The sequence below is a fragment of the Pseudopodoces humilis genome, chromosome 22 (assembly GCF_049639895.1).
Source record: "Pseudopodoces humilis isolate 2021_Gansu_Grassland_sample_001 chromosome 22, ASM4963989v1, whole genome shotgun sequence".
In the NCBI taxonomy this organism is placed as follows: Eukaryota; Metazoa; Chordata; class Aves; order Passeriformes; family Paridae; genus Pseudopodoces; species Pseudopodoces humilis.
In genome coordinates, this window is record NC_142221.1 from 5,247,203 (window position 1) to 5,269,035 (window position 21,833).

Here is a 21,833-nt window from a genome sequence, read left to right on the forward strand (position 1 = left end):
TGGTGGGTCCTCCAGAGGGAGGGGGGACAGCCGGGGAAAAGGGGGACACCCGGGCGGGGGACACATGGGGAGGGGGAGCACGGGGGGATACCTGGGAGGGGGGAGGGCATACTCGGGCCGTGACCCCCGTGAGAGAGGGGACAGAGGGGGGGACAGAGTGGGGGACGCCCCCGCCAAGCCCCGGTGTCCCCCCCTCCCGCGCGCGGCCGCGTGCTGCCCCCTGCCGGCCGCGCCCCCCGAGGCCACGCCCCCTTGAGACAACGCCCCTTTTTGACCACGCCCAAATCTGAGCCACGCCCACACACGGCTCAGCCGCTTTGAGGCAGCTCCTTACAGCGAGACCACGCCCCATTGAGCCACGCCCCCACATAGACCACGCCCCCTTGTGAGACCCCGCCCCTGTCTCCGCCCCGCTCCCGGCGGGTTCCGGTTCCCGTTCCGGTTCCGGTTCCGGTTGCGGTGCCCAGGCAGGTGAGGGACGGCCGGGCCGGGTGTGAACCGTGACGGGCGGGCGGTGCCGGCGCGTCCCGTCCCTCCCCGTGCTGCTCGGGGCCGCCGGCGGGGGTTGCATTGGAATTTGGGGGTGTTTATTTGTGAGAACGAACTGGGCCTTACGGACCCGTTTGGGGCTTTTTTTCCCCCTGCTATAGCCTGATCTACTTCCTCAGAGGAAGGAGTGATGAGCGTGTTTAATATATCTAAAAATGTATGTGTGCAACCCACTCAACCTCTCAGGAGTGCTGCATACCCATATTTATTTATTTACATATACGGGCTGGTCAAAACATTCCGACTTTAAAGCATTGTAAAACAAACATAAAAAACAAAATAGTTTTATTTTTTTATTAGCTTATTTTAGTTTGGCCATTTAACTTGAGTACAGAATGATGAGGAAACGAAAATGTACGTTTTACAGCTCTTTTGTGTGGTGATCTTTAGGCAGGCTCTTGTTATTCATCCCGCTGGGGTCTGGGGACTCCTGGCCTTTCCTCCCCGTGGGCTGCGGGGAGATTTGGGGGCTCCCTGGGGGTGCATCCAGTGCACTGTGGGGCTGGCTGGTCCCTGGGGTGGCTCCAGCCCCCTCTCCCATAAAACCAGGCAGGGCTTTGCTGGTTCCAGACAGCCTGGGGCACTCAGAGCTCCCCCAGCCTGCGGGGGCTCTTGGCACAGGGGCTTTGTCCCCAGCCTGGCTCCGCCTGCAGTGGTTCCATGCTGTGCCCAGATAACTGCAGTGTGCAGCTCTGCGTGCAGGAGATAATTTGGAGACACCAAATTGGTGTGTGGGAGGAGATCTCTGCGCTGGGCTGGGCTGCATTTATATAAGGAGGGGGGAGGCTGTGTTTTCTTCTATATCCCAACCTGCTGAAAGCCTTGTTTGTTTTGAAAGGAGGGAGAATCCCCTTGGAGAGGGGGCCTGGGTGCTGGAGGCCCCCGGGCAGGTGTGCACGGGCAGAGCACGATGCCTTTCTTGCACGGCTTCCGCAGGATCGTCCTGGAGTACCAGCCCCTGGTGGATGAGCTCCTGGGGCTGCTGGCCACACCCGACATGGAAAGGCAGAGCTCCCTGGAGAGGTAACAGCAGGGGCTGAACACCCCAGGGTGGTTTTGGGGGATGGTTGGAGCCCAGGGATGTGGCCAAGGTTGGACAACATTGCCTTGGGACAGCCCCCAGTCCTGGGGAGCAGCTCATCCCACAGACCCTCCTGCTGCTATTCTTTGGGAACGTGGAGGTGAAGCAAGGCAAATGCAGGAACTATGGGTGCTCTCCAGGAGCAGCCCTTTCTGCCTGACCCCAGGCAACAAAGCCTAAGCTGGTGTTCAGCTGCTCTGTAACCCCACAACCAGGTTGGAGACCCACTGGGTACAGGACCAGGGATTTTCCTTCTTCCCTGGTGCCACTTTGACCCTTGCACACCTGAGCTATGTTCACTGAGTAACTGCTGGGTTTTTGTGTTTCTTAAGCCCTGCCTGCCTGGACAGTGACAGGAGCCAGCTCTCAGCTGTGAGAAGAGTCCTGGAGAGGGAGACCCACTCCCCATTTTATCAGGAATGTGTAAACTATGCCCTGCTGAAGGTCAGCGAGCTGGGGCTTGTCCCTGCTGCAGAAATCCTCCTGGAATTTGGTGCTGACCTCAGCTTTGAAGGTGAGACTGGTGGGAAGGAGGCTGGACCAGGAGGACCCAGCGGATGAGAAGCTGCCCTGGGAGGTGGGGATAGCTGGGGCAGAAAGAGGGGATGCTACCAGCTCAGACCACTCCTGCTCCTTGCTGGAGTAGTGTGTATGTCTCGTGGAGACCCAGCCACAACGATGGACTGAGGGACACCAGGGACTTGGGGGCTTTTGGCAGGATGGAACCATTGGAACAGCAGGGCCTGGAGTGCCTGTGACAGCCCTGTTTTCACAGGCACCACTGTGCTCCCAGGACCCTCCCCAGCTGTCCTCTTCCACTCTTGGCAGGTGCTGGGGCCATTCTGGGGAAGCCCTTTGTTCTCTCTGACTGTTTTTACCCTCAGACCCAATCACCTACTACACCCCCCTGCACATCGCGGTGCTGCGTAACCAGCTGGACGCGGTGGAGCTCCTGGTGCGCCACGGCGCCGACATCAACCGCCGAGACCGGGTACGGCTTTGCTGCCTGGGCACAGCCAGGCTGAGCCCCCCAAGCCTGAGCTGCTCTGGTGTGTGGGGACAGCCCTCCTGCTGCCCTCCCCTTGGCACATCCCTGTGCCCGCTGTCTGTAGTGCTTCGATGCTGTGGCAGAAGGTCAAGTTGCCTTTGGCTGAGCCCCTGCCTTGGAGCAATGTGTGGGAGGAGGCTGCAGAGACACTCTTACTGTGGCCAAGATAAAGCCCCAACAGCGACTCCCTGCAATCACTCAATAGTCAGTCTGTAATACCTACCAGTGTTTTTAACTGTTCTGCAGATCCATGAGAGCAGCCCCCTGGACCTGGCCAGCGAGGAGCCCGAGCGGTTGCCATGCCTGCGGCGGCTGCTGCAGCTGGGGGCTGACGTCAACGCTGCTGACAAGAATGGTGCGTGCGCCCCACCCAGCTCCCCCAGCCGAGGGTGGGCTGGGGCAGGGCACAGGGGTGGGGCCATTTGCTGCTGTATCTGCTAGCTCCTTACAGACAGGTTTGGGAGTTGGGAGGAAGCTGGTGCAACCTCCCTGTGCTCAGTCTTTTTTCTCTTGGTGTGCTGGCTGTGTGAAAAGGGCTGAACCTAGCTCTGTGTAGTCCAGGGGAGGTGGGATGGGGCTGTGCCTCTGTTGTCCTGTGGTGTCCACTTACTCTAAAACTCACTCTGCTGTGGCACATACACCCACTGAGGCCACCACCAGCCATGCACATGTAGCCTGTGACTGTCCCCACAGCTGGGTACCATCACGAGGACAGTGGAAGCCTCTGCCAGAAGGGTTGTCACGCCTGTGTTAGGCTGTCTGGTGGGTGGGGTGGATTGTTTTCCTTCCTGCCTTTTGGGGTGTCACCCTGTTGTCCTGTGGCTGACTGATTGCTCTGTTGCAGGGAAGACAGCACTGCTGCATGCCCTGGCCAGCAGTAACAGTGGCCAGATCCACAACACCGACAACATCCGTCTCCTGCTGGAAGGAGGTAAAGAAAACCTTCTCCCCTTTCTGGGCTGGCTGATTCTTTGTGCAGCACCAGGCACTGCCCTCCTGACTCCATTATGTTCCTGCTGGATCAGAGTAAAGCCCAGGGGTGCTGGAGTTGGTGCTGGCCTGGCTTCACCAGCTCCTCACTGCACAGTTCTGCGGTGTCAGTTATGTTCTTTGTCCCTTCCTGCAGGTGCGGATGTCAGGGCTGCCACCAAAGATGGTGACACTGTCTTCACCTATGTCATCTACCTGCTGGGAGAGATGGTATTCAGCTACACCAAGGAGCAGGCCGAGGACATCGAGCACTTCTGCTTCCGTGTCACGCAGCTGCTGCTGGCCCACGGTGCCAACCCCAGCGAGTGCCCAGCCTCAGAGTCCCTCACACACTTCTGCTTAAAAAGCTTCAAAGACTACTTCCCAATGCTGCGGTTCTTGCTGGAGTCAGGTGCTGCCTACAACTGCTCCCTCCATGGTCCCTCGTGCTGGTCCGGCTTCCACATCGCCTTTGAGCGCCTCTGCTGGCACCTCAGTCGCTCTGAAGATGAAACCTATTTCACAGATCTCATCCAGAAGGGTCAGACTCTGCTGGAGCTCATGATGGCCAGTTCACAAGCCATCCAGCTGCCCAGTAATTTTGAGGTGAACACCAGCAGCTGTAGGTTCTATGGGGAGAAGGTTCAGACTCTGTTCTGCTCTCTGAAGCAGCTGGAGCGCTCGCCACAGGCACTGAAACACCTCTGCAAGGTGTTCATCCGGCAGTGCCTGAAACCGTGGCCAGTGGATGACAAAATCAAAGCTCTGCCTCTCCCAGACCGGCTGAAGTGGTACCTCTGCATTGACCATGCTGCTGCTGGGCATGAGGACCTGTGAGCCTGACAGTGCCTCTGTCTGCTCCCTCCCCAGTCCTGCTGTGCCTACAGCCAGCATGTCTCTGCTCTGAGACAGTTTGCAGCAAGAGGTGCTGCCCGAGTCCCTCTCTGTGGCATTCCCAGGGTTTTCTTGGGCACAACGTCACACGTATTTGTTAAGGTCTCATTGCTCTGGGGCACGTCATGGGGAGGCAGGCAGAGCTCCTGGGCATGGGGGAGCTGGCTACTGGGGCTGGTTTGGAGGGAGATTAAGCAAAGGCCTGGGGGCAGAATCAGTGGGTTGGGGGCTGTGACTGGACAAGCAGCCTGTCCCCTGTCTCCCAGCCCTGCCGTGGGTGGGTGATGCAGTGCCTTAGGCGTCCAGTGGAGTTGAGAGATGCCTCGGGGTGCTGGGAGAAGGAAGAGGTGTTCTGGCTTTCCTGCCTCTGGTTCTGGTGGTGGAAGTGGGTCCAGCATCATCCTGTGGATGTGGATGCCTTCCTTGCTCAGTGTGGACTTCTGACACTGGGAATGGGAGTGAGGGGAAGCGGGGCTGGCAACGGTGCTGGACTGCTTCACACCCTCTGAGTTTCTGCACCCCATCCTGGCACAGAGGACCATCCACCAAGAATATCTGAGAGTTACTGGGCTCCAAAACACACAGTGGAATGTTTCCTGACTTCATGGTGTGTTCCCTGTGCAAGGATGAGGAATGGGCTGTCAGCAGCTGAGTGCCTTGTGCCTCCTTCCCCATTCCTTGGCTCTTTCCATTGGTGACCACTCCCAGGATCTTCTTCAGTGCCTCCTTCCCAGGAACAAGAAATTGCTGCACATGCAGGGCTCATGTTCCAGCCTTGCCACATCTGCCTGGCTCCCTTTCTAGGCACCTGCTTCCTCATGACATGCCAAAGCCTGGCTAGAGCTGAACCCCACACAGTTTTGTTGGTTTGTTTTTCATGGGTAACAGACGTAGAAGATGAAGAATCTGTTCTGATTACAGACACTTTGTATCTGAGATTCACTGGCAGTTGGAACTGGAACTGTGTGTCCTGATGAACTGGTGCTTAAAAAAATCCAATAATGTGATCAAATTCTGCCCCAGAATGGGAACTGAACCATTAAACGAGGCCTTCTATAATAACACCAGGGGCTTGTTTTTCCTTAGGAGAAGTGGGCTGAAGGACAGAAACAGGGGGACGGCTGGAGGGTCGAGCTGCAGCAGACTCTGCACCTGGGCTCACCCTTGGCACGCTGCTGTGCCAGTGTTGGCCACCTTGGGTCAGTGGCCAGACTTGGGTAAATGACGGGAATATAACCAAAGAGGAGATGGGAGTGTTTAAAGCCAGGAGATGGTGTGGGGTGCTGGGGGAGCAGCTGCAGCATCACAGCCATGGAGCTGGAAGTGATGGGCGGGTCTGGGAGCAGCTCAGACAACACCAGTGCACTCCCAGAAATTGGAAGGCTTTGTTTGGGATACCCTTATCCCTGGAGGAGGATGTGGGGGACTCAGGGTTACACACACCTCCCTTTTTGTTGCCCATGTAGGAGATCTGCTCAGGGGTTTAAAGGTGAGGCCCCCTCAAAGCCCCAGAACCCAGTGCTGCCTCCCCACACCACCAAAGGGGAACAGCAGAAGCTTCTCCCCTTTGCCTTGCCCAGCTCACTGCTGAGCAGCAGGAAGGGGTCAAACACCCGAGCAAAGAATGGAGCCCAGTCCATCCAAAGGTGCCCCAAGCTCCTGTTCATGAGGAGTCCTGTGCACTGCAGTCAGCAACCTGCAGCTGCCCATGGATTACCTCGTGCATGGGAGTCCCTCTTGCTCCTGTCCAGAGCCCCTGAGGGTGGCACAGAGCCAACATGCATCTGACAAACCTCACGTGCAGAAGTGCAACAGCAGGAAAATGTATTTGGCAAACACCTCTTTTCACAAACAGCAGCAACTTGGAAGACAAAGTCCCGTCCTTGTCACCAGCCCCTGGAAGGGGAGTCACGACATGGGAGAGACCTTCTCCCACTGCCCTCATCTCATGGCAAAGGTGTAGACGTGGTAGATCTCATCAGGGAAGTTCTCCTGGCGCTCCTCAGCCAGGAGGTGCAGCCCAGCTCTGCGGATGATCTTATGGACCACGTCCAGGTCCCGGCAGACGCTGCTGTCCACATCGTCCATGATCACACCCTCCTGAGCCATGTTGTCCTTGATGACCACGATGCCGTTGGGCCGCAGGCCGGCACGGCAGCGCTTCAGGAAGTCAGAGAGGTGGTTGTCAGTGAGATGTCCTGGAGGGGCAGAGCAGGGGTTAGAGGACAGAGGGTGACGAAGGGGAGGAAACTCAGAAGCTGCATTTGGGATCCCTCCTGATCCAAGTGGCCAAATACTTGAGACATTTGCAGGGAAAGTTTTAGCTTGGGGGCGTCCAACTTGTGTCTCACTACTCAACTCCATCCAACCCACACCTCTGTTCTGGCCTCTGTGAACTTGGAAGAAAAGACTCTTGGGGGAAAAAGTACAGGGCTCCTCCATGGGATGGGAGGCAGCTGCCCAGCCCAGGCCCCACCCATGCTGCGATGCTCATCCTCCATGCAGACCTCAAGCTGCTCTCCCCAGTTTATAGGGCACCTGCCACTCAAGGGAAGGGACAGGCTGGAAAGACCCCACAAGCAGTGACCCTCACCGATGACCCACTGGATCCAGATGACATCATAGGAGTTTGGCTCAGGGCTGAAGTCCTGGAGGCCGCAGCAGAAGTAGTTGCGCACCCGCCTGCCCTCCTCACCCAGGTAGCTCTTGGCCTTCGTGAGGAAGTCCTCTGTCACATCCACCATGTCCACTGTCTTGAAGAGGGGCAGCAGCAGCCGCTTGGTGATCCGGCCAATGCCAGCCCCACAGTCCAGAGCACGGGTTGTCCCCGTCCGGTTGGGGCCATCCTGCAACAACCACCGTGAGGGGTGAACCCCACTGCAAGGTCCCCACAAAGGAGAAATGGGACAACCACACAGGGCAGGACTGGGGTGCAGGGAACCCGCTGCAGGGCGAAGCTCTCCCAGCATGCAACAGAGGATCCCATGGAGTAATTCAGAGGGAAGAGCCCAGCTCCACGCTGGGAGAAGGGCAGGGTTTTTGGAGCACTACTAGCTGTGCCACCTACCCGCAGAAACCTCTGCAGGAACTTCCTGGAGCTGTTGATGTCGATGCTGGAGATGTGGCCGTAGCCCCCCAGCATGCCATCCACTGTGGCGGGCACATCCTTCCAGTACTTCTCTGCCTTGGAGTAAAACTCAAACTCGTTCTCCACCACCTCGCTGGTCATGCTGGCTGAGGGCACGCGCCCGCACGGGACTCACTGCTCCCCTGGGATGGGAGAATCCCAAACCAGCGAGGAATGAGTCAGCTCTGCCAGTACCCCACATCTGTTTATCACCCCTTTCCCCTCCCCAGGGCTACTGCAAACTCCAAAAACTTTTAGATGAGAGCAAGAAGGAACAAAGACCTAAATTCTGGTATATTTCAACAAGCCCAAAACCCCTCCCTGAGAAGATGCCTCAGCCAGAACAGGCATGGCAGAGCCTTGCTCAGCAATACACCTAATTATCTGATTATTTTTTAAGGCTGACCCACCCTTTTCACCTATTATGCCTCTCCTTTCTGTCTTAACATTTTACAGATTAGATGTTTATGTGTGGCGACAACCCCATCAGTCACCTCCAATTACATCTGGAGTTGCTAAAAGTTATCCTGAGCACCTACCTGAGGATTGTAAATCTCAGCCGTGACCATAAGTTAGATATTTGCAATATAATAAAGTCAAGGTATAATCAGCAATACAAGCTATAAATCCCCCCCCAGGCATCTCATAATTCAAACCACTGTGGATTTGATTAACTGCACTGGGGATTAGAAACTAGATTTAAGGTGGCCAAAGGGTAAATTCAAGGACTTCAAACACCTTTACAAATAAAGAAATATATAGAATTTGTGGCCGGAATTTGCTGGCAAATACCCCATTAGACACAAAACGTTTTCTATGGCAGGTCTGGTGGCTCCACGTGGCCTCAAACAGCCTAGGAGTAGGAAAGGGGGAGATGACAACTTACAGGTCACCGGTGGAAATCCAGTTTGGCTCAGTGGTGCCAGGAGCTGGTCTGAGCTGTGACCTAGGAGCAGAGAAGATGAGATTTAAGTGCCAAATCACCCGTCTAGTCCCATAAGTGTGACGGTGGCCCCAGGAAACCACAGGTAAGAGACACCCCAGCCCCACAGACGAGGCTGGGGGACAGGAGCTGCTGCTGCCCCTTAGCTCCGAGGCTGCACCACGAGTTTAGGCAGTGCATGGAGGCTTCTGGCTCCACTTTGAGCAGTGCTCCTTTCTGATCTCAAGGGCTGGTTCCCAGGCTCACCCTCCCGGCAGTGACCCCATTCCTTAGCCTGGGTTTGGCTTGGCGAGTCCCTGATGGCTCATTTCTCACGGTGTCACAGGCTACCAGCACAGACAGAGCATCCAGTCCCCCTAAGCCAAACCTAAACCTGAACCCGAACCCTTCTTGCAGTCCAGGAGCCCCCGGAACGCGGCCGGTGCCCGCGGAAGTGCTGGCAGGGGAAGGCCAGACCTCGCCCCACGGCCGCCGCAGCCGTGGGGAGAAGGTCACACAGCGTGGGGGGGACACCGCCGTGTGGGGCCCTGGGCCCGAGCCCCGGGGCCGCTCGCAGGCCGGGGAGCGGCAGGGGAAGGGGGTTCGCGGGCCGAGGGGGAGGTGGCTGTACCGCCGGGGAGCACCCGGGGATCCCATCCCGGGCCCGCGGGGTGTTACAGCAGCCCCGGGCGGTGCGAGGGGGCGGTCCCCGCTGTAAGGACCGACCCGGCCCTTTCGCCTGCCGCCCTTCGGGGCTGAGCCCCCCCCGCGCTCCAGGCCCGCGGCGCTGAGAACCCCGCGGGCCGCCGGCTGCAGCCCTACCCCGGATCCGGCCCGGACAGCTCCGCTGGCCCCTCCCGGCCCCCCCGCGGTCGCGACCCGGGGAGAGGCGTGTGGGGGGTGCCGGGCGGAGCCGGGGGGTGCCCGGTGCCGCCGCTCCCTCGGGCCGCGGCCGTGACCCCCGGGCCCCCCCGTTACCTCCGGCGGCGGCCGCGCGCTGCCCCCCCCACGGGACGGGCAGCCGCGGGGACCAACCAGGCGGCGCCGTGGTTGTGACGTCATTGTGACGGAACACGCGGGCCCTGCCCCGCTCTCCCTGTGCTGCCCGTCAGGGGGCGCTCCGGGGCGGGGCGCGGGGGTGGTTAGCGGTGGGACGGACTGGGACAAACTGGGACGGACTGGGACAGACTGGGATGGACTGTCACGGACTGGGACAAACTGGGACAAACTGGGACAGGCGGGGGCGGACTGGGACGGACTGGGATGGACTGGGATTGATTGGCATGGACTGGGACAGGCAGGGGCGGACGGGGATGGACGGGAACAGGCGGGGGAGGACTGGGGCGGACCGGGCAGCCCAAGGGGAGCCCGCGGGCACCGCGCGGGTCTTGAGGGGCAAGCTGCCACGGAAGCCCAGCCGGCTGGCACCGGGGTGGCGGGACCCGGGGTCGCCTGAACAAGTAGCTGCGGGAGAGTCCTGCCCGCGTGTCCTCGTTCCGGCTTCTGCTCCTGCCCTGGTCCTGTCCCGCCGTTGTCCTTGTCCCGGTCCTTGTCCCGGTCCCGGTCCCGTCCCGTCCCCTCCCGCCGTGTCCCGTCCTGCTCGCCAGGGGGCGCTGTTGTCCCGCCGTTGCGCCGCCGCCGCCGCGGGAACTTCGGTATGTCCTGAGGGGAGCGGGACCGGCTCGTGCCCCGGTACCGGCACACCCGGCACCGACAGTCCCTGGTACCGACACACCCGGCACCGACAGTCCCTGGTACCGACGCACCCGGCACCGGCACACCCAGCACCGACAGCCCCTGGTACCGGCACACCCAGCACCGACGGTCCCTGGTACCGACACACCGGTACCGACACACCGGTACCGACTGACACCCCTGAGCACCGGCCCCTTCCCGTACTTGTGCCCACCCTGTGCCCAGCGCGGGCGCTGACCCCATTGCTCCATTCTCCAGCTCTGCCGTGCCCTCCCCTGCCCGGGAGCTGAGGCCTGCTGCCTCATCACAGCTGTCAGAGGGCAGTGGCCAGAAGGGCAGTGCTGCATGGGCACAGGGAGAGCAGGGCCCATTCCCAGTGGTCGCCTCTCCCAAAATGTCCTAATGGCCCTAACAAGGTCTTGCTGACCCCAAAACAGAGCTGCTCACCCCACGGACATCCAGAAATCCACGCCACAACCAGGATGTGGCCTCAGAGACAGAGCCTCTTGCCATCCTTCCAAGGAACATAGGCAGAAAGGGAGTCCCCATCTCTGGGCAAGCAAACATCAGCCTGGGACAGTTTTTGGGCCCCCAGGTCCCCTGAGTCCCTGTGAAAGGACCTGGGTGTGCTGGGGACAGCAGTGACCTGAGCTGGGGGCTGAGTGCCCAGACCAGGAGCGTGTCTTTAGTCACCTGCAGAGCAGGGAACAGAGTAAGATTATCTCTGTGCACAAAAAACACTGCTTGCACCCCACTTTGTTTTTCAGCTTTTAAAGAAACAAGGCTCTTTGTCACCAGGGAGGAGACTCTGAGCACAGAGTGGTGGCACCTCGCTGCTCACAGGCAGGAGGGGTGTTTGGGAGGTGCATGGGGCTGAGTGTCCCCACGCACAGGCACCTGAATGACCCAAACCCACCAGTTTTCCCCTCACCAAAGCTGCCAGCAGCCACTACATTGTTCACCTGTGTTTTCAAGCAGGCACTGGACACCTGCATCCCATCCATGCCACATACCTTCCATGATGCCTGCAGTATTTGCTGCTAACAAAAGGCACTTTTATCCTTTATTTCACTGAGCTGCACTGGGGATCCTGAAGACTCTTTCTGTTAAGCCCCAGCCATCTCCTCCATCCTTCCCTATTGCCAAAACCCTTCATGATGGCTGGAAGGGAATGGTGCTCCCATCCCCTCCAGGGGCTGGGGCTCTGCTTTGGCCCCTCAGGTTACAATGAAACCTGCAGCAGTTGCCTCAGCTCAGGGGCAGATCTTGTTTGCAAATGTTTCCTTTGATTTTATATTATTATTGTTATTAATTTCATTAAGGCAACAGAGTGTGGCTGAAAATTAAAAGGAAAACTAAATTGAGCATCCCTGAGCTTGCCATGTTTCTGAGCCCAGCTGGGGATGAGGGTCCCAGCACTGAGGATTCCCTGTTGAGTCCCACTCCTGCTGGAGATAGGTCCAACCTTGGGGCCAGTTTGTGCAAAGCCAAATCTGCAAAAGACAGTGGCAGCAACAGCCACAGCTCCAGCCACGCCGCAGAGCCGCCCGTGCCTTCCCGAGCTCAGCTGCCTCCCCGTGGTCACTGCTGCTGGGAAATGCTTTTCCTCTGACGGGTTTCAATCTTGTCACTCAGTAATTCCTTGTGTGACAAGACAGAAAACACCCCCCAGACCCTTCTCTCCAGCCCATTTGTTTCTTTGCACGCCCTCCCTCCTGCTCCCACTCACTCGCCACCTTCCAAGGCAATCATGGTGCTGCAATTGCTCTTCAGGAATATTTTTTTTTTTTCCCCAGGTGCTTAATCACCCTTATTACCCTTTTCTGATTAATTAATTCTAATTAATTTTGCACTATCATTTTTGAGAAGAGGTGACCAGGATGGCACATGTTGTTGCAGGTGATTTGCAAGGCAGGTCCTGCAGTGCTGGCACGGCCCTTCCCTCCGTGCCGTTTAACCCGGGTCCAGGTGGGCACCTCCTGCCCGTTTGCTGCCATTAATGGCAGTTCATAGAGCACTGAAGCTTCCAAGGCCATGGGAAGAGCCCTCAGGTACTTTCCTGGGAACCGCATGGGATGTTCCCATCTCCTCTGCTCTGCCTTGGCAGCAGGGTTCAACCTGCTCCCATGTCTGAGTTTGCCCAGCTCCTTTAGCCATCTCTGCTGTGCCATGGCAAAGGCTTGGGGAAGTCAGAATAAATTAGGTCAGGGCTTCTCCATGCTCTGCCAAGAGCCACCAAGGCACTCAGAGACACCACAGAGACACTGGTCCCTTTGTCACCTCTCATGTTCCAGCAGTGCTGTCAGTCCTTCTCCAGGTACCAGCAGGAGCCCCCCAGGGGCCTTTGTAGCCAAAAGCTGACATGGTGTGGGTGATTCTGCCCTTAAACGCAGATGCCTTGGGAACAGAGGTCATTGTCCCTTTGCTGTTTGCTCCAGAAGCAACCCCTGGTCTGCACCTCATCCTTCATCCACCATCATCTCTTCATCCAGCGAAGAGAGGGGACCTGGGCTGAAAGGCTGCAGCCACACTCTTGCCCTTGTCAGGGCTTCCCATGTCCCTGTCACCAGCCACTGGTCACTGTCCCCAAACAGTCTGGAGCTGTTCAGGCACTTCTGCTGGCCAGGTGAGCACCCAGCACGGCTCAGGGCTGGGACTGTCCATCCCACCTCACTCCCTCGGCTGCTGGCTCTTGTCAGGAGGCTGCAGCACCACCACCAACACTGCTGACCCCAACAGCAGCCCAAAATAGAAAAAATATATTTATTATATGTAGTATAATGGATGTGGTGGACTATATACTGCAGCTAGTAGATAATGGGTATAATGAATATATATAGAAATATATATATATATATAAATACAATGTGTGCATAATGTGAATATAACTATGTACATATGTGTGTATATATATGTATATAGTGTATATATGTATATATGTATATATGCATATATATGTATATAGTGTAAATGGACCATTTATTCCTACATATATTATATATACAGCATACTATATACATATATATATTTGTATACCATATACTATATACTATATATATTTGTATACCAGATAGACAGCTAGATATAGGTACATGCATATATATAGGTACAGAGATATATAGATATAGATATAGATATAGATATAGATATAGATATAGATATAGATATAGATATAGATATAGATAGATACATACATACATAATATAAAAACCATTTTTATATGTTTGTATGGTGTACATGTTTTGGTGAGGGGGAAGAGGGAGAGAGAGGAGTATGTATGTGTGTGTGCACATGTGTAGATCACACTCAAGCCCTCCTGGCTCCCTGGCCAATGCAGGGCAGTGGAGAGGAAGAGGAGGAAGAAACAGAGCAAAGGTACAGCAGGGAGGAAAAGAGAGAGAATGCAAACTGCTCCAAGTTACAAATGCTCCCCTCTTTGATTAATTGTACTTTCTGTTTGATAAATGTTACTCATGAGTATAAAATATGCAAAGCACTTAGCAAGTTCACACTGTTTAAAGAACTCAACTAACTAAATTAAAATTCGATGATAGAACAGAGCCGCTGAAGAGCAGCGTGGCAGCGCTGTTTGGGGAGCCAGCCCAGGGCCACAGCCACGCAATCCTGCCTGTGCATCCCTCCCTGGAAAACCCAGCCACAGCATCATCCAGCCCAAGGGGAGGTGGGTGAGGCCGTGGGTGGGGATTTTTTGTGTGGTCCCCAGTGCCCTGGTTGGGTCCCTGTGGGGTGGTGAGGGGCTGTGAGGGACCACTCCAGAGCATCCTCACCCCTAACCCTGGTGTGGGGCTGTTTGCTGGCTTGGATGAGGCAGGGCTAAATTGCCTTAATTTCTAAGCTCTAACCATTGCATCCAAGAAACCTTCTCCAGTGACCCAGTGGTTCCAGTCTACCACCCAAACCCCACACCAGGGGTTTTCTGGCACTGTTGAGCCCCACAATCCCACCTTGTGCCCCCCCCACCCTGAACCACCACATCACCCTGGTGAGTGACCACCTCCCTGCACACTCCCAGTGCTGTATCCTTCCAGCCCACTGAAGAAAAACAACTCAGCCCCTCTTGGCTTTCCCAAAATGGCAGCTGAGCCCCCTCAGGTCACAGGGAGACCCCAGCATGGGAAGGTTGAGCGATCCAGTCCCCCTATGGGAGTCCTGCCAGCTCCTATCTCTGCCCCAGCTCAGAGGCTGGGGGATGCAGTGAGCACTCTGGGGAGGATGAGGTGTGCCCTGGGAGGATGCAGCAGGAGGATGCAGAGGAAGGATGCAGTGTGGACACTGAGCAGTGCCCCTGGCTCCCAGTGCACGGCACGTGCCCAGCTTGCACTGGCCACACTCCTCCAGCTCTCTGCCATCCCACCATCCCAGGTGAGCAGGGCTTGCTGGAGGCGGCTGGGCTTCGAAAGCAGCAGCAGCAGCTGTGTCAGGCAGGTAGCAGCTCCCTCCTGCCTGCAGTTGAGAGGAGAAAGAAGGAGGAAAACCTGGCCTGGATCTGGCCTGACTGAACTCTTCCCTCTCTGATTCAAGAACCCCACTGGAGAGGTTTAAGTTGCTGGACAACCCACAGGACCCCAAGCCACCATCACCCTCCCACAGCACATCACTGGAAACCTAAAAACATCCTAAAAACAGCCTTAACAGTGATGGAGTTTCAAGTCCTTAATTTCTGTAATGCCAGCAAAACCAGACAAAATGCTGGTGCTGATGGGAAAAACTCTTCAAGTTTTACTGCCATGGGGTATTTCTTCACCTTCTCATTCTCCTGAGCCTCCTGCCAACCCTCCAGCCAAGCCCAGCTCTCAGGGTAAGAAGATGTGGGCAGGGAATGAGCAGGACAGAGGGATTTGACCAGGGGAAAGAGAATGTTTTTCTCCAAAGATTGAAGTCCTCACTAGGTGAAAGAATCCTTCTGCAAGGCATGACCCTGCACCTCCAACAGGCAGAGACTAAAATAATCCACACTTTGCAAAACTTTCTGGGAGATTTGGGCAGGCAGGGATGAGCTGGTGTGGCACCACAAGGCGCTGCTGCGGAGCCAGCCCCGAGCCCAGCCCTGAGCCCAGCCCCGAGCCCAGCCCCGAGCCCAGCCCCGAGCCCAGCCCCGAGTCCCCGGCGCGGCCCCGGAGCCCCCGGCACATCCCATTGCGGCACGGCCGATGCCGCTCCCGGTGGGAAGAAGCCGGCTCAGCTTATCCTTGCAGTTTGAGCAATGATTCGCCCCTGTGAACCCACCCGGCTGTAAATCCTGGCACAGACAAGCCCCAAACATTCATTTCAGGCAACGCAGTTTGTGTCTTCTCGGCATTAGCATTTGCACTCTTATTAATTAATACTTGTTAAACCAAGACTAAAAATAAAGCGCTCGGCTCCCTTTCTCAGCTAACGCCTCTTTGCCCTCGCCCGGCAGCACGGCTGGGCTGTGGCAGGCTCAGCACCCAGCTGCTCCCTTCTCCAGAGCCAGAAATGGAAGAAAAGGACTGTGTTGGAACAGGAATCCTGCTAAAGGAAAAACCACCCCTTCCTGCAGCACCTTGGTGGGACAAGCCAGCCTTCCCGACCATGGCTATGGGTGTGGGGGCAGTGACAGGGACAGCAGCGCACACAGCATTTAACTATTTTTTTTTCCAGCTTCTGAATTTGTTTTTCTTTTGCTGCCCTTTTTCTTCCTGGGCTGGGCCAGCTTGGTCGCACTTCCCATTCAGAGCTGATTTAATTTCCCAGGCAGGACATCCTGGTGTTCAGGAAGGAAAAGGTTCATCGTGGTGGGCACAGGTGAGCTCAGTGCCTGCACACAGGTAGGTGCTGCCACCGCTGCCTTCAATAGCATCCAGCAGGCAGCAGATGCTGAAAAAGTCCTTTTTTCCTGCCTGGGACTGGTGCTGCCCATCAGCATCCCTTCAGATACAAAGCAAGTGGCTGCACATGTGGGTTAGTGCTGCTTCTGGGGCATCTGTGGAGGAAAAAAGGGCCTGAAATGGGGGTCAGAAAAGCTTTTGTGGAACCCCAGGGGTGAAACTCAGCTGTGTTTGGGCCCAGGTCATGGTGCTCCCCACCACAATCCAGCCAACCATTAAATCTACCAGGCTCCATGTTTCCTCTGTTCCCAATTTCCAAAGCTCTTGGGCCCAGTTCAGATCTCAACTGAGAAAAGACAGCAAACTCTCAGACCAAACACCTTCCCGTATAGATTCTATAGATTACACAAAGATCTACAGCACACAGACCTATGGAGCATTCAGAGCCAAGGCACGGTGCTGGATGGATGAGGCTGTGCACGGTGCCTCAGTGCTAGTGCTGGGAAGGCAGCCTGGCCTGCAATATTTAATAACATTAATGGTAATAACAGTAATAATAGCAATAAAACAACAGTGATTTGTTAGTTAACCCTTATTAGTGAAAAACAAGTCTGCAAAATTTATACAACTCCAGGAAAGCCCCAGGTCACCAATCTGATTGACTTAAACCACCAAACCTTGTAACTCTTGGTGATTCCTCTGCCTTGGGTGTTCTTCCCAGAGCCCCTTGGCTTTAATTTGCTGGAGAAGCTGGAGCTCAGGATGCCATCCTCCTTTGCTGTGCTGTGGCAGCCAGGTGTGGATCTGTGGGATGCCAGGTGTGGATTTAGGGGGTGGAGGGGCTCTCCCAGCCCAGGCTGTTGGAAGGAGAAGCTGATGGCCAGGTTTCCCCTGAGCATGGTTGGGTACCAGGGCTGGCAGCAGGAGCAGCACTTGGGGATGCAGCACAGTTCACACGCGTTGGGAGTGAATGTTAATGGTGCCGAGCTCCTGGGAGAAATGATCAAATTCTTTGAATAAAGCGGGTAGGAGAGGAAGGGGAGGGGGAGGAAAGGAAAATAACTCCACAGATTAATTTTGCTGATGAAAATTAAACTTGGGCGTTGCTGAACCAACCCCAAAATGAGCAGCTTTGGAGCCACAGCTCAGCCTGGGTCGGGTCTGCTTGAGCTCCTGCCTGTGCCCCCAGACCTCCCAGGGGGTTCAGCCAGGGGGTCCCTGCATGGCCCTGGGACAGGACCATTTCAATGCCAAAAATTTAAAAAAAAAAAAAAAAAATGTTGTGAGCTTTTAATTAATTTGTATTAACTTCCTTGACTTAAAGACTTGTTTTTGTCCACTGTGGTCTCTGGTGAGGGTGGCTCCAAAGGTCCTCCTGGCCCAAAATGAAGGCAGAGACGCAGCAGTGATCACAGGACTCAGGGAGCTGCTGCTTTAAAAAGAAAATAAGGTAAAAGTTTGGGAGTGGACCATGCCATGAGCTACAGGATAGAACCTTCCCAGCCAGCAGCTTCCTCCTGCTCTGCTCTTCTTGGAGTTGGAAAACCTCCTGTGGAGCCTGAGAAGTCCAGTTTGAGGGGAGTGACTCCAGCATTCCCAGGATGGCTCCAGGGGCACAAAGGGACTTCCCTTGGCTGGAATCACCATAGGCACATTGGCTGGAGCTGCAGAGGGCACAGGGCTCTGAGCTGGGGGCACAGGGAAGCTTTGAAGCTCTGTGCTGGGGCTGGGGCTGCAGCAATCCCGGGGGTGGGATTCCCCTGCATGTCCTTCTCAGCTGCACCCCACCTTCCCTCCTGCCTGTGCTGCACCACCAGCCAGCCCCTCTCCCTGGCTGTGATTTCATTTTGATCTTGGGCTGCTTCCCTCCCTCCCTCCCTTCATCCCTCCTCCCTTGCTGGCTGCTGCCAAGTCCGCAGGTTCCTGCTGTGACCTTGAGCTGGTTTCTGGAGCTGCTTGTGGGTTTCTTAAAGGAGCCATGGGGTCTCCCAACACCTCCCTTCTGCTGTCCCAAACTCCAGCCCAGCCATGCACTGGCCCCCCTGGGGCTGGGGGGAACAGGGAGTGACAGCAGGGGCCCCCCAAGGACACAAAAATTGGGAGAGAGTGGAAGTAGCCAATTCTGTGGCCACAGCTTGGCCACACTCACCACTATCTCCTGCACATTCTCTGAGGTCAAACAGCCACTGGGAAGGGACTTCCTGGCCACCAGTCCCAGCTCTGTGCATGGGCTGGAGTGGGCAAAGCCCCCAGTTGCAAGTGGTACTCAGAGACAGCGGTGGCATGGGAGGTGCTTGGGCTGGGAGGTGCACCCACCTCTCAGCACAAAGCGGGGTCCGTGGCCCTCCCTGGCTGTGCCGTGGCCCTTGAAGCCACACAGCCTCCAGCAGCAGCAGGGAGAGCTTGAAAGTGAAGGTGACACCAGCTCCTCTCCAAAGCCAAGCCACGGGGCACATGACAGCCACGGAGAGATGCTCCTGGTTTCCTTGCTGGCCACGTGTGTGTCTGTGCCAGCACAGTGTGACTCATGGGGAAGCTGTTGCTTGCACCCAGCAGTGGGTGTTGCACAGAAACTCCAAATCCCATGAGCATCCCTCTGCCCCAGTGAGCAGTGAGCAGTGCCTGAGGCCTCAGCAGGACAGAAACCCCTCAAAATGCCCTCACTCCAACTCACCTGGGAAAGTAATTCCCCAGGTTAAACCTCATGTGGGATGTGATACGGACCCATGGGGAGTCTCAGCTCTTGGGCTGAGACTGAGTGAGCCAAAAAGCACCTCAAAGTGCAAACAACTCTGGTGAGGATGTGCATGTGGAGACTCTCCCAGGAGCAGCAGTGTCCTGGTGCTCAGGCCACAGAGGTTTTAAGCCATGATTTAGATAAGCTGGACAGGCTGAGATTCCAGCCTTGCTTGCCCAGTCCAGGCCATACTAAAAGCTCCATCAGCCGGAGAAGACCCCAATCAATAGGAGCCTTCAAGGCAAGTCATAAAACTCTGAAATTATGCAGGCAGCTCTCAGTGCTCCGCAGCAAAGGCAGTCTTTAATTCATGGGGATGCTCCTGGGGAACCAGTGAGAGGGCTCTTAAATAAGGGAAAAGAAAAAGGGGCTGCACTACTGCCACCTTCATGGGGTGTACAGGGCTCGGAAGGTGCTGCAGTGGCAAACCCACAGCTGAGCCTTCCTCCCTGCCCCGCCCAAACACCTCATACACAACCCACTGGAGATGCTGAAGAGATCCATGGGTGCCTCCAAACGCCACCTTGGAGCATCTCCCAATCCCAGGGAGATACTGAGCACGCAGCACCCCTCTCTCCCACCCCACAGGTACAGAGATCGTGGGACTCCATGGTCCTGGGGACACCAAAACCAAGCAGTACCCTGTGAGTACCAGCAACACCTTCTGCCTTGGACATGGAGCTCATGGTGGCTCATAATGGCATGGGAAGGAGTAGAAAGGGATGTTCTCAGCCCCCTCTATTATAGATACAAAGAGGGAAACTGAGGCACTGCAGGGTTGCAGAAGCAGAAGGGATAAAGGATAGTTACAGGAGAAACTCAGTAGGATCCTTGACCTGGAGCAGGCCAATCGCTCAGGGAATGAAAACCCAGGAAAAAAAAGGCCATAAAATATAAGAGTCACGTTTGGACAGCACAAAGGCACCAACAGGCCACCAAAAGTCACAATGCAGTAGCCAAGGTACCCTTGAGAGCCTCTTTTCCCACAAGGAGAGGAGAAATCTCAGCTTTGCCACCTTCACCCAAGCTGCTAGGGCTGGTGCTCTGCACAAGGAGCCAGATCCGGCCCATGGGTGACAGGAGCCAAAGTGCTCTGAGCTGTTGTGGCAGCACAGGAGGCTCAGCCATTGTCCCCACCCCACCGTGGGGCCAGCTCGGGAAAGCCCAAGCCCACATCCCACCTAGCGTGGGGACACAGCCTTCAGCTCAGGCAGCGCCACAGCAGGAGGAGGAGGGAATGGAGTGGGATAAGGAAGAAGGAAGGAGAGGGAAGAAAAGGAAAAAAATGAGTTTTCCTGCTGCCCCAGCGGTGTGGCGATTGATCGGGTGCAGGCTGGTGTGGAGCGGTGCTGAGAGCCTCATTCCCCACCGCCGGCTCACAATTATTGGAAAAAACCCGGCGCTGCTGCTGCAGTGAAATTAGTTATTGATCTCTTGTCTGGGTGACAAGCACGGTGCTGGGGCTGCTCTCCCACCGTCCGGCCCCGCAGCTCCTGCGCCCGCCCCGCCGGGGCTCAGCCCCCGCCGCTGCCCCCGGCTGGGGACCGGAGGTCCCGGTGCTCCCCCATGCTCCAAAGCTGCTCCCCAAGGAGGTTTTGCTCACCCCACACCACACAAGGAAGATGTCAGTGGGAGAAAAAGGGCTCTGCCCCACGCAGGATGGGACCCCTGAGTGCTGACAGCCCCCCGCCCACACAAAGCTTGACCCCCCCACCCATCACCATCTCCTGTCCCCCAGGGATTGGGGTCAGGCTGTCCTGAGCCCTTTTCCATTTCCCGATAACCTGGCTATCGCGGAGGGAGATAAGGCAGAGGGAAATCAGGCGGCCAGAGAGCTTTTGTTGTCTGGAAAGGCTCTGCACATCTCTGGCTGCAGCTGGCCAGAGAGGCTGGACCAGCGTCGGCTGCCTGGCCCCGCAGGGACAGGGACACGAAGGGACTGGGCTGGGACAAACGGTGTCTGCTCTTCCCAGAGGAACTTTCAAAGTTTCAATAACAAAAATCGGCTATTTATTTTCTTTTTTGTAATTCCTGCCGGGAGGCAGGAACAACAGGGGACATTTCAAACAATCCTGTTTTCTTCCAAATGTAGTCACCAGAGAAACATTTTGCCCCTGGGCAAAGATGGGGTTTGGTTTCCAGAGGGTTTGGTTGCAGAGGGTTTGTTTGGAGTCTCACCTTTGCTTAGAGTTCATCAAGGTGTTTCTTGTCACTGGCAGGGACAGGCTTGAGGCTGGCTCTCTAGTCTCCTTGGTCCCTTCAGGGTTGTTTGACTGTTCATAGGATTTTTTCCCATCAACATTTTGCCCCAAAAAGCAGCTCCCTAAAGTAATCCCTCCCCAAGGCGTAATTAAAGTGGCTTTTGGGATGTAAATGGAAAGCCAGATTATGGGTTCCTGAGGGCCAGAGGTCACTGTAAAACCCACAAAAATTTTGCTAGAGCTTCTGTAGGGTCCCAGTGATGGGGATGCAGCCGGTGACTCTGCCTGGAAGGTGCCAGAGGTGGTGGGTGCAAACTGGCATCTGGGGGCGTCCACAGGGAGGGCATGAGCTGCTGGCACTGGCCATGCACAGAGCCTGCAGGGTGTGCTGGTGGCAGGATGCCGACAGGGGACACAGTGGGGACAGGATGGACCAAGACCTGTCCCATGAGGTGCTCCCAGGGATGGGCAGAAAGTGCTGAGATGTGACAGGCAAGGGGGACAACGGCTGGAGGCCACTAAGGGACACCAGGATGGCTCATGGGATGTCCCCAAGCCCTGTGGCAGCGGGCACAGGCAGCTCTCACCTCCTGTCTCCCTCTCAGCATCCCAAGCAGGCAAGACCCCGTCTGCATGTGTGTCCCTGGGGAGGCTGAGGGATCTTGGCCCCTTTCCCAGCCCCAGACAAAAGCCTGGGAACAAAAGCCTGCGGGATGCGGGAGGCATCTCCCAGCCGGGGGGGTATTTGTTTAGCTCGGGGGGGAGGTGAAGAGGGGAGAGGAAACTGCATTTCAAAGTGT

The 21,833-nt window shown here is 56.2% G+C and overlaps 2 protein-coding genes across 4 annotated transcripts; one reads left to right on the forward strand and one right to left on the reverse strand.

Moving 5' to 3' along the window:
• The first annotated feature begins 422 nt into the window (after positions 1-422).
• ASB6 (ankyrin repeat and SOCS box containing 6) lies at positions 423-5,605 on the forward strand. The gene is made up of 7 exons (XM_005527263.3): positions 423-471; positions 1,388-1,572; positions 1,963-2,144; positions 2,515-2,621; positions 2,925-3,033; positions 3,523-3,609; positions 3,805-5,605. The coding sequence occupies exons 2-7, from the start codon at positions 1,460-1,462 to the stop codon at positions 4,482-4,484; spliced, it is 1,278 nt and encodes a 425-aa protein (XP_005527320.1). The 5' UTR covers positions 423-471; positions 1,388-1,459; the 3' UTR covers positions 4,485-5,605.
• A 739-nt stretch (positions 5,606-6,344) lies between these two features.
• On the reverse strand, positions 6,345-9,639 carry NTMT1 (N-terminal Xaa-Pro-Lys N-methyltransferase 1). 3 transcript variants are annotated; one of them, XM_005527262.3, is made up of 5 exons: positions 9,569-9,639; positions 8,555-8,614; positions 7,609-7,811; positions 7,135-7,387; positions 6,345-6,739 (listed from the first exon to the last, which is right to left on the reverse strand). In XM_005527262.3, the coding sequence occupies exons 3-5, from the start codon at positions 7,768-7,770 to the stop codon at positions 6,483-6,485; spliced, it is 672 nt and encodes a 223-aa protein (XP_005527319.1). In that variant the 5' UTR covers positions 7,771-7,811; positions 8,555-8,614; positions 9,569-9,639; the 3' UTR covers positions 6,345-6,482. The 3 variants fall into 3 exon arrangements, with proteins under 3 accessions (XP_005527319.1, XP_014111706.1, XP_087921966.1); XM_014256231.2 differs by lacking the exon at positions 9,569-9,639 and adding an exon at positions 9,413-9,523; XM_088065840.1 differs by lacking the exon at positions 9,569-9,639 and adding an exon at positions 9,222-9,246.
• Positions 9,640-21,833: the final 12,194 nt, after the last annotated feature.